The sequence below is a fragment of the Charadrius vociferus genome, unplaced genomic scaffold (assembly GCF_000708025.1).
Source record: "Charadrius vociferus isolate BGI_N301 unplaced genomic scaffold, ASM70802v2 scaffold174, whole genome shotgun sequence".
NCBI classification, from domain to species: Eukaryota; Metazoa; Chordata; class Aves; order Charadriiformes; family Charadriidae; genus Charadrius; species Charadrius vociferus.
In genome coordinates, this window is record NW_009648441.1 from 2,533,938 (window position 1) to 2,546,224 (window position 12,287).

Here is a 12,287-nt window from a genome sequence, read left to right on the forward strand (position 1 = left end):
ACAGTTACACTACATTAAATGCAACGGGTGTATCAAAATATGGTGTATGGAGTGTTCTTAAATTTGGGGATTTACAGAGAATTAGCAAAATATTTAGAGCTGTGTTCCCAAATGCCTGGGGAATTCTTCATTATGTTGTAGAAATGCCCCACATGGAAGGTTCCCAAAGTAAAACAGTTTCTCAAGTACCAGGGCTCTTTCTTTCCATAATTTTCAGTTTGATTGCTTATAAAGTGCAAACATAGCCTAGAAATTCAATGCATCTTTTATTTGTGGGGTTTGTTTTGTTTTTTAGAAGAAGCATTCCACCAATTCTATTCCCCTCCCTAGTGTTACTAATACATATTTTTGACCTTATCTCCATCTCAGCTATGATTTCTGTCTGGGATTGATACATTCTGTTCCAGAAACATTCATCATTAAAAATGAAAGCCTGATTTACTTTGGCCCTCAGTTTAGTTTCAGCACAGTCTCCATAAGAAGATTAGCTGTGAGAGTGCTGAGCAGCACATTAACATTACTTTTTAAGGGTATGTTTTATTCGAAGAGTGAGATGCTTATTTTTCTTTGGACGCAGTGGCACTGACAGAAACACAGGCAGATGTTTTGCAGAGGGACCTCAGCAGGTATGTTCCCTTTACATTATGAAAGGATCCATTTGCTTTTTTCCATCCCCCAGGGGTAGGGAGTCGCGATTCTTCTGAAGGCCACTGTTCACTTTTTGGCATGAATAAGAAACAGAAAGGAGAAGGGGAAGCAAGAACATACTTGTATTCTAATGCATATGTACATCTATCTCATAAATAAAAGGCGGGAAGAAAGCAAATTAAGCTAAACAACAGGCAAAAGGCACTGAAGGAAAGGTGAAGAGCAGAATACATACATTACAAAGAGTGTGCTCCAAACAAAAGCGTATTATGTTATTAATTTATATCAGGCTAGATTTTTACAGGGAAAGTCCCAGCTGCTGGCCCTCCTGCCAATTTAATCTAGCTAAAAGTGATTTGTGGTGGACTTATATTAAGGGCAATGAGCAATGTACCCTCTGACTTTGCTCATCTCCAGTTACCATTTCCCTTCCTCCTGCTCTGGGTGGAGGGGGCTCACACCTAGAACCATTGTCCTTAGACGCCCAAAGCAACTCTGGTGCACAGGAGGAGCAGTTCACCATCCCCACCATGTTTCCATGTCTGGAGAGTCACTTGCCCCCAGCAAATACTGACAAAAAGGAGTCAAAGCAAAGTAAATAAATCAAACTTTTGTTTCAGGAAGGAAATCTGCTCTCACCCAGGTGTCTGCATTCTGCCTTTTCTTTCCTTCTTCTTTTCATCATTACAAATACACTCGGGAGTGTTAATAAATTAGGAAATTTTTAAGATGTAATATTACCAAAACGCACTGGGAGAGTATTGCTATACTGAATATCTCTTAACAAGGTGTTAGTTTTTAGGAAAAAAGGCTGCTTGATTCTTCTGTCATCAAATACTGGATGTTGCGAGACAATCTGAGGAGATCTCCCTCCTTCCCTCCCTCCCGTTTTTCCTTTAGGCTAGCATTTCTATGTGGTGGATTTGCCGTTTCAAAATATTATTTCTATTACATAGCAATTTTGGAATTGAATCTCTTAAGTATCATAAAAAGCAGAACTTCATAAATCTGGGAGACAGATGCTTATATTACCTACTATTATTAAAAATCATCAAAAAGCTCAGACATATCTATAATTGCATTTATTCCCTATTTTGCTTGCTTGTTATTTTCACTGTGACTGAGATGAGCGACTGCTATCATTGGCAAAAGCCAGATATAAGGTTACAGAGATTAGGCAATTTTCCCCGTGAAACTGTGGCAACTCCCTGTTTTCCATTTTTTCCCCTTACCCCCTCCTCCTCCATCTTTCTCTTGTAGACAACATTCACCAAGATTTAAACTGACAGTGCCCAGTCCACTTCAGCTACTAAAGAACATATAAAGATCTCTGTGGTAAAAGGCTGAAGGAAAGACTGCAAATATTCCCCATCGTGTTTCTCAGCCCTCCTCCATGTGAGCAGTTGCTGAAGCTGATGCAAGTTCTCCATGCAAAGAGCCAGCAGACTCTCTCCATACGAAGAGCCAGCACCCCTCTGCCTTCCAAGACTGCAGGGGGGACCAAGGTTTAAGAGATACGTGCCTTCTCGTTACGAACTGGGACAGTTCTGGCTTACTCCTTTCCCATTTTTGCTAAAATCCTTCTTCTTCTGCCTAAAAGCAATGTACTGTAAGGTGATAAAAATGAGATCCTGAGGAAACTTCCAAGAGGACAGGGAGGTAAATATAAAAAAAACCACACAATCCCTCCAGGTCATCAAGAGCAGAAATTAAAATTCCACATGACAACTTCTTATTAGAATGACTTTCTACAAAGAGTTTCTTTCCAATGCCAAGATTTAAACTTTCTTCTATCACTGTTCTGTAACTAGCTGAACATACTGTCAATGCATTACTGATATATCTTCCCTTTCCAATGCCTTCAAATATAAAACACTAAGAAAATCAAGACCAGATATGAACCACAGCCAACATAAGACTACAATAAAACTCCCCTTTTTCATCATTCTTCACACATAAATATCTTCCATCCCGCTGATTTGGAAACTTGTTTTGAGGTAGATCTGACTTTGAAGTTGTCAAAGCAAGCTGTGACAAATAGTCTGGTGCAACTTTAATTCTGTTTTACCATGTACTGCAATCAAATTTACTGCAATGGTAAACGAGGCCATATCACTGGGCTACGGTTAAAAAGATTTAGTAAATCCTGAAATAACCATATGGCCACATGAATAACTCCCTTAAAGAACATCTCTATAAGGGGAATTTCAAAGAATGTTATTTTTTTTTTTTTCACTCCAGCAGGCTTTCTGTTTTTAAGCTAACAGGACCGTTATATAATTGTAAATTAGCGATAGGCAAAAAATGCTCCCTTTCTGGGGACCTGCAAGGTATTTTTAGGTGGAACACTAGCTGTCTGATGGCATTTAATTCTTGTCAAATCTCAACATTATCTTGAGCTGAACAAGACATCTTCCAATAATACATTTTGGGAAAGGCCTAGCTGCCTCCTTTCTTACATTTTCGGAAAACGGCCATCGTCCCTGGCTCTGCTCCTCCCTGACTAGCTGTCAACCCTGAGCCGCTTTCTGGTCTGAAAGGGGTCCCTTCTCTCCGCTTCCCAGATCAGATTTCTTTTTCCCCTTGTGTTTCCCGCAGGAACAGGACGTAGAGAAGCTTTCTGTCCTGCCGCAGCCAGTTCTTCTTGGACAGATAATTACAGAAACACTACATCATACAGGAGGAAAAACAGTAACTCCTTCACATCTCAGTATTGTTTAAACTAGTAAACAGTACTTAAGCTACCTGAGGAAATGAACATTTTAATTTACTAATCTCTTTGGTTAATGCTATCTTTTAGCTCCTCTAGAATACAGCAGGAAAGCAGAGATGCAACTGAAGAAAGTGACCTCAGTTCCCCAGTGGTAGTTTTGAAAATTTATATGACTATATTATACCCTTTGCATAAAATCAGAGCCTCTTCCTTAACCTGAGGCTAGATCAAAGGGAAAATCTTTTGTGATAATAATACAGGTTAAACATTTTCTCTAGATGGGGCAGATTTCCAAATTTAAAGAGGATATTGCCAGGAAAGATCTACAAATGATTGTGATTCAATGACTTAAAATTTATACCACTCTCAATACATATATATATATATATATATTTTGATCTACGTTGCTTGAGTCATAAAACTGTGAAAAGCTTAGGGCTTTTTATGCCAAAGGCAGGGGTAGCTTCATATGCAATGACCTACTCACATCTAATCGAGACTCCAGATTTGGATTTTGAGACAGCTGGAAACTTTTATTAAGTACTGGCACTTCTTAAAACTTTATTTGGATTGAGTCAAACTACATCAACTTAAAAAAGAAAAAAAAAAGAAAAAAAAATCAAGGGGATTTTAAAGCTTACTAAGGTGAGAAAATTAATCTTATTTTCATTTATTTTATCAGTATGCAAGTGTACAGTCAAAAAGTTTGCAGGGTAACATCTACTGTGAACATAATTTTCCATTTTTTTCAGAACCCCAAAGTAGTCTGTTCCCATAAAATTGCTGTTCTATGCTGTCCTGGGTTTGCTGTATGCGTGCATGCATGTATACACACATAAAAATAGATAAACTACTAAGATTAAAGGCTGCATATTAGAATATTCAAAGATGGAGAAAAAAAAATATTAAAATTTGGTTGTAACCACTTAAATGGTTACAATGGTTCATCATTTAAATCATGTCCTCAATTAGGAACCTAATTTTCTAGTTTTCTTTCTTTTTTTTATATTCAAGGACCTGCGAGTTTTGTCTTCCAAGAGAACAGAGTTAGTTACGTACAGTAGAAGACCCCCTTAAGAATAAAAACAAAAGAGTAACAACACTTCATAGACGACATTCAATGAAAGAAAGTTTTAAAAATCCATGCTGTGGGAGACACATTTTGCCACTTACATCTGTTATCATTTTCCCCCTGGTCTTGTTTCTTTCCCTGTGGTTAGCTCGTTTCTGTTTTTGCTGCAAAACTCGTTCCCTGGTGGTGCGGTATTCCAGAGCAAATTCGCTAATAATTTTGCAGAACTTATTGATGTTGACTTCACGTATTGCATAGGGAGGATGGCCCATAAATAACAAAAATGAGTGAAACCTGGAAAACAATGAGTTCATAAATGCAAAGGGAAAAAATCTTCCTTGATGGTTTCTAGGAAAAAAAAAACACATTTCAGTGAATCCATTTATTACTTTATTAGCTCCCATCATTTCTTTTGTGCTACAGAATTTTCATGGATGCTTTGCATAACATTGGTATGTTTTATAATTGAAACCATGAAAGTCTAGTCTATGATAACTTCATCCCAGTCCACTTTCCCAGGCTGATGCAGGAGATAAGGTGTTTATGGAACTCCATCTACTTTATATGACTAATTTGGTATGTGAATGACCAATTTCATTTCAGTTATAGGAAAAATATTTATTAAGTTTCAATCTTATTTATTTGTATTAAGCAACTTCAAAGAGGATGTTACGATGTTGGGGAAAGTCTAGACAAGAAGAATGCAGATTTATAGGCTAGAAAACACAAGCAGGAAAGAATTTCTGGTTCACAAAACTGACCATAAAATTATATTATCTACCAAGTACTTTAGTTTGGGATACTCTCAATTCACAGTTTTACTGCTTCTGCGGTTATTCAGAGTTTTCACACTATATGTAACTTTTACTATTGCTTCTGTATTGCATGATTTACAATAGCACACTGAATGTTTAAAAATGTATGGGACTTCCTTTTAATGGCATCTACATCCCTGATGATAAAAAGTCTTCCCAATCCTAGAAAAATGCAAATTCATGAATACGTTTTTTTTTGAGATGTCTATAGTAGCAGTTGCAGGGCATAATAGGAAAAGTTAATATTTTTCTTATTTGTCCAATGCATAAGGAAAATACAAAAAGGAAACTAGTGAATTCACTTCCCTACTACTGCAACTGGGATTTCTGTAGACCTGTGGCATGAAAAACAAGTCATCATGAAAACAAAAGAAGAGCTGAATCAACTTCTCAAGTGTATATCCACAAATTTGGGATCATTTGGAATCCAGATCCTAGTTTTGACCACACCAGTTAGGAAATTCTTCAGAAGTTGGAAAATGTCTCAGAATTTCACTAATAAAGAGCATGAAAACAGATAAATTACTCAAATTACTTAAACTCATACAGCTACAATTGTGAAAAAAAAAAAAAAAGAAGCTCAGGTGTATTGTGGAATTATCGTGATTATGTGTATTTCAGAGCACTGCAGTTACTGTGAACTCCATTGGATGAAACTAAATCCAACGGCAAGTCCTAAGGAGAGGAATCTTTATTCTGCCTTCCGCTGTGTAAGCATAAAACACAAAGTCGTAGATCTTGCAAATAGGAGTGGTGCTGCTTATAAGAAGAATTCATTGTACCAGACTCATTTCAACTTCTGTATATGAGAAATTTATCATCAGAACTTCATTGTTTTTTCTACAGCCTGTTCTTGTTTATCAGACAGTAAGCCAACCCCTGCTCAACAGCATTCAGGGAAGGACAGAAAATGCAGCAACTTAACCATAAAGCTGTTAGCTTTTGGGGACTAGGTGTTAAAAGACCCATTTATTGCACCTTGGGAATAAATGACTGCCTGGATCATTGCTTCTTTTCATCAGAAATAGAGAAAGTTTCTGGACTCGGGACCTTTCTTAAGTGGTGTCTATAACAATGTATGCACCACATACATCCTGGTAACATTACTTGCTGGAATGTGGATTAAACACTTATAAAAAACATATATATGATGTCATAATTTATAATTTTAGCAAGTCATTTATTATCAAGATATTGCTGTCACCAATCTAATTCTGTACCTGTTAATTATTCTTCTATGAACAATCTTCAGGATTATGATTCTTTCTGCACAGTCTTTAAGGAATTCGGACATTTTTTGCTTTAGAGTTGGCTTCATTTCATGCTTTGCTATAGCCTTAAGGTGATCCCATGATGCTTTACACCGTCTTTCCATCTGACACAAGTTTTCCTGGAGTTGTTCAAAGTCAACCTGAAAAAAAAGAAAAGAAAATGTAACACTTTAAGTAAAAACATTGTGGTAGTATCCTTGGAAATCTGAACAATGCAGTGTATGTATAAGGAAGGGTCAATGTAGTGGCAGCACAACATTAATTCACATTATTAATTACTACTAAATAATTAAGAAATAGCTTTCTCTGGTGCACTTTGTCTAGACATGAAATGTTATCAAGGAAAACTGAAAACAGAGAAATACCCATACACGTATGTATTTGGCTTTAGTCTTGGAGGCCCAACACCTAAAGAAGGGATAATAAAATACCGTGATGTGTTTTTTCCCTTGCTAGTAACTTCACGGCCACACCGAGCAACTGCACGACTCAGTTATTTCTGAGGTAATACAGAACTTTCTCTTTTTCTTAATCCCTTTCTCTACCACTCACAGCTTTTTATACCCTGCTTGCTGCTCACTGTTATATCCAGCCAACACTTCTCCAATTTAGGAAGCACTTGGATCTACTCCCTAGCCACGCACTGACTTGTTAATAGATGATCTACTTCTAATCACAAAATTCATGGGCCAGAATTTTTTAATGCTCTATTGAAAGTAAGTGTTATTTAGTGATCTCAGTGCTAACTTTCATCCTTTCATATACAGTACGAATTTGCTGGCTTGTAACAAGATCGTATAATGACTATGAAAGTCTCTCAACACAGTTAAAATAAATGACTGCATCCTACAGTAACATTCATCAGGACAGAAGCTAACACATTCCACAGAAGGTGAGAGAGAGATGCTTCTTTACTCATCAACCAAAAAAGGTGTTCAAATCGCAATGGTCTACAGAAGACATTCAGGATGCGTTGCTAACAACTGGACAAAGTGCATTCACGACTCAACCACAGCACACAACAGATGAAAAAAGTAAAGCTACCCAACATGTTCTTGAATTCTGAAGAAAGGAAAGATTTATTTTACAATACCGCTTCACAGTTCAGATGAACTCAAGCTATAAAATACAGATTTAGCTCTCAGATTCTAAACACATCAGAGCTTGGCATGTTACAGTCTGATACTCCAGTTAATTTCTTAATGCTAAATGAAAACCAGCGTCAGAGACAGGTTTGAGTTCACTCTTTTTAGCTGTGTGCTGCATCCACTGCTGAGACCTATACTGAGGACAGCCATAAGAAATGCATTATTATTAAAAAGCTTCTGGTATTGATTTGATTTGTTTTTGCTGTGATTTATAAAGTGATGAATTTTTCCTCTTCACAAGGAAATAAAAACATCCTTTGATCCATTCTGCTATTCAGAAAAGCCCTGCAGGCGGAGCAGCTGTGGGGTTTTTGTTTTCCTTATAGCTGTATTAATGCATATGTGGGTTTTGTTTTTTTTTTTTTTAAATAAAAGTCCTTTCCAGGTCAGTATCTTCACTGTTGATGATAAACACATTGCTGCTCTCCATAGATGGTATATCTAAAGCACACATGGGGAAAAAGACGAGCATTCCAATTAAGAAAAAAAAGCCAAGAGGAGGTATTTCTAGGTCTTACTAGCAAGAATTATCCAACCTGTCTGGGGAAGCCTCTCAGCCCCTGCACTAGACAAATTCCATTTTATGACATTTTATGACAGCTTTCACTCAAAACAGAATGAGTTTTAATCTATCAAAAAAGCTGTGAGGTACAAGCCCATAGAGGTTCAAGAGACATCTTCGGAGAACAGCATATCTGCAGGGAAAAGATGCGGCCAATTCTCTGCCACATGAAACCTGCCAACAGCCAGCTCATTCACAAGAGTTTCGGCTGGGACTGGAGATGGCAGGTCAGGCTACGGGATGCACAGGAATCTTTGAGCACAATCAAAAATTCAGGTCTCTGGGGAAGTCCTAAGCAGTCCGCAGCTCTTATTCTGCAAATTTTTACATTTTCTCAGCCTTGTAATGTGTTGGAATATTAACCAAGACAGACAGCTGCTAATTCTCCTAATTATGAGCACCACATTCCACTGAGAAGCAGGATCCCACGGAATCTGACACCCTCAGAACCTCTTCTCTCTTCACTGTGAAGCCAAACGCATCATGGATGTGAAGAAGCTTTTACAGTATTCCAAGCAGCAGCAGTCCAATAATTGTGTGGTCAACAAGCCCCTTCATTTTACGCACACTTCGTCTCATAAAACAGCAAGTACTTGCATCAGTGGAAAATGGAAGTAAAATACAAACCCATCTGAAAAGCAACAACTTAGCCTCACTTTAACTGAGTCAACCAATCATGAAAGATGAACACAGTGGTCCAAATCGAGATGAATTATTTGTGCCCAAATGTTCAAAAGCAGTCACACTGCTCAGCAGTATCCTTGTAATTTCATTTTTGGGGCATTTTTGCTATTTTGTTTAAGATGTCGTCTAACACTGAAAGTGTTATATACAAATATTACAGTAACAACGATGATAATTCATATCCCAACTACGTGTCCCAGTGATAAGGAGAACAAGAACTTGTGTGGAGTAATAATGACAATTACTCAACTAATATGCATAAAGGAAACATGAAAAGGCATATATAATGCCATACTACCTCCCTGCCAGTCCACACAGCATTCCCAAAGGAACACGGATTGCACCTTTTTATTTAGGTGTTTATTTCCAACACTTTACTAAAAGAATTAATGCTGCGTAACGGTAGAAAGATGTGATTCCTTTCTTTTTTTCATTCTTTCTTTCTTTCAAGGAATGATGCAACAATTCCTGCCTGCCGCTGGAAGGCCATGCTAGAACTAAGGAGGAATTTGGGTGACATTTGCATCATGTTGTGGCTCCAGGAGACCTCAGCATAGGAGGTGCTTGGACAGGAACCACTGTGGCATTATTTTATAACTATGCTGTACTGAATAAAAGAAAGCAGTAATCCGAAATGTTTTCTCCCTGGATAGCTGTTGTGCCCCAGGCTTTGGAGGAAGGTGGAAACATACATTCTTCTTCCTCCTCCTCAACTCAGGACATGTATGTATGTGCAAAAGATACGCAGCTTGCTGGTCCTGCTTACTGTTACCTTCTGCTACAGTTTTAAACATAAATCTCTTTTTTTTTCCCTCAGGCAAAACAATGAGCAGTCTTAAGCTGTTATGCAAAATAAAAAATACTTTTCTTTCAGACACTATAATGTTTGTTTGCATTGGTAAACCAATTTAGAAAAAGCTACTTTCTAAATGCTCCTGAGTTATATTTGATATGTACCTCTTTTCTCCTGCCAGGTTCCTCTCCATTCACAACCACACTAGCTGAAAAATAGTCAGAACTAATTGCTATTTATCGGTGATGTCTCTTGCTAGGCCCACTGTTCAGTCTTCCGAGAAGTGCATTTGTAGACACTGTTGCAACAGAGTGGAGTAGCCGGAGACAGTCTATCCAAATAGGATTTAAAGATTAGTTTATGTGACACAAACCTTGCAGGGTCAGCCTCAGTCAGGAAACCATTGCCATAAGTCACTAATGGGCAACTTTAAAAAAAAATAATTTTTTTTTCAATTTAATGCACCACCACATTTTGCACAAATGACACTCAGACCAAGAATCAAACCTTCCAACCACATGCCAGCAACGCCAGCACTCATTTTAATCCCTTTATATCATTATTTATTGCTTGCTACCATGGTAGCATGACTCTGCCATAAACAGCAACACAGAAGAGAATTCTACCAGGTTTCTCACGTCATTGGGCTGAGAATTCAATATCGCGCGATACACCTACTGCCCAGATGACTTCTGTTCATGCTGGTTTTCACCTGACTCAAAAACTACCACTGCCATCAAATGGCTCAGCATTTACTTCACTGCCCACTCCGGTTCCGTGAACATTGGTCCTTTAAAAGGCCTATTTTTACCAAGTTCCACTATATGCCATACATCCAATATCACTTGCTCTGTATACAAGTTTAATACTTTCTAAGTCATGAAATACAAGACCATGCCCCAGTCATTCAGGCAGGACAGGTATCAGGGAGCCCTTCTGGTTTTCAGTTTGGGATGTTATTTCTCTGTGTGGCCATGAATATCTTATGGCAACACAGGAATTGGACTCCTATTATTTGTTGGGAGAGAGAGGAAGGACTGCTTTGAGACACAATGGGAATTAAATGCATTGGCTCAAGCCTAAAGTGCCTTCTGATATATACTCCCTAGGGCAGCATACACAATTCCAGGTATGGATTGCCACGCACAGCAAATAACTGTAGCTGCTGTGAGATAACAGGTCATTTTTCTTCAGTGTTCCTTCAGCTGGAATGTGCTTCACGCACATGTTTCCTCCTCCAGCTAAATCTCCTCTAGTGTCTGGGCTAAGCTCCACCGCTACTTAAAGTACAAAACTGTCCTAAAATCAAAGATGCTGCACCTGATTACACTCACGTTTCTTTCAGCGGTGAACGTACCAAGCCCAGACATTTTCTAAGGAAGACCTGTATATCTGCATTTTTATCCTAGTCCTAAGGTGCATTAAATAAAAGATTGATGCTTTCACAATGACAAATGTTGCCCTAAATTCACAATAAAATGACAACTATTTTAACTCACATCATAGAAAGATACATATAATCACATACAAAATCTTTCTCTTTTCAAAGTTCAAGATAGCTTCTGCAGCAGACCACAGCCTAGTCTGAGCTGTTTATAATTCAGGGTCACACCATTCATTCTCACATTATTACAGGGATGCGTTCTGGCAGGGAACATGAAATCTTCCTCTTTTCCTGAGCTGGTTCAGCGCCAAAGGAAATTCTGAGAATCGCTCCTTGCAAACACACTGTCATCCGAGTGCAGCGACCTTCTGTGGCATATGTTCAAAACTCTGTCTCCTCCAGTATTTCCACACTGGCTTGCTTCACCAAATGTCACAAGAATTATCCCAAAATGAACGTTAGTCCCTCTTGCACACTGTTGGTCACACATTTTAAGTGAAGTAGATGCCAAATCTCAAAATATAAAGGAGGTTCTGTCCAGACATTTCTAATTCTAGGGTAGGAGGTGGCGTGCTGCCAAAATAATTTTGGAAATAAGAACACCTGAATCAATCCACTAATTAAAATTTAAAGGACAGAGATGTTTACTGAGGTATGACCAGATGAGTCTACCCAATCATATACGCAACTCCACTGTGTTTTAGATCCTTAAACAATGTACAATAAACATACTAATATGGGACTTTTTTGCAGATGCTGCATGACAGTTCCCATAATCTGGGACGAAGAGGAGCAACACCACTAAGTGGCGATGTAGGTCCCTTCGGATGGAGTTATGGCACCTGCAGCACTACTTGCAGTCATTTCACCTGGAACGTTACTGCAACACCACTGTGCTGTCAGGCACACCTGCGAAACTTCGCTTGCTCTCTTTCAGACATAATCTCGAAGTCTCATTTGCCACTGAAGCTCCTTCCCCCTTGCCCCAATCTGCCCCAAAATCGGCAGTCTCTGCCTTACCCTGCTCTGTCTTCACCTCTGCTGCCACCAGCCCGTGCCGGGACCTGGGGCAGTTGCAGCAGCACTTGCAGTGGGCACCACTAGGAATGACACAACCGTAAGAAACCTTGCATCCTCCAACTCCCTTTTTCCATGGAAAATAATCTGACTTTTGGCTTTGAGTTTTGTTTGAAATGA

At 38.6% G+C, this 12,287-nt stretch overlaps 1 protein-coding gene across 1 annotated transcript in view; it reads right to left on the minus strand.

The window, feature by feature from the left end:
• The window catches only part of FHOD3 (formin homology 2 domain containing 3), a 363,610-nt gene that overhangs the window by 21,668 nt on the left and 329,655 nt on the right, over positions 1-12,287 (minus strand). Inside the window, exons 21-22 of the mRNA XM_009885444.1 lie at positions 6,469-6,659; positions 4,535-4,727 (exon numbers count right to left, since the gene is read on the minus strand). Coding sequence (XP_009883746.1) covers positions 4,535-4,727; positions 6,469-6,659 — 384 coding nt within the window. The remainder of the gene's footprint in view (positions 1-4,534; positions 4,728-6,468; positions 6,660-12,287) is intronic.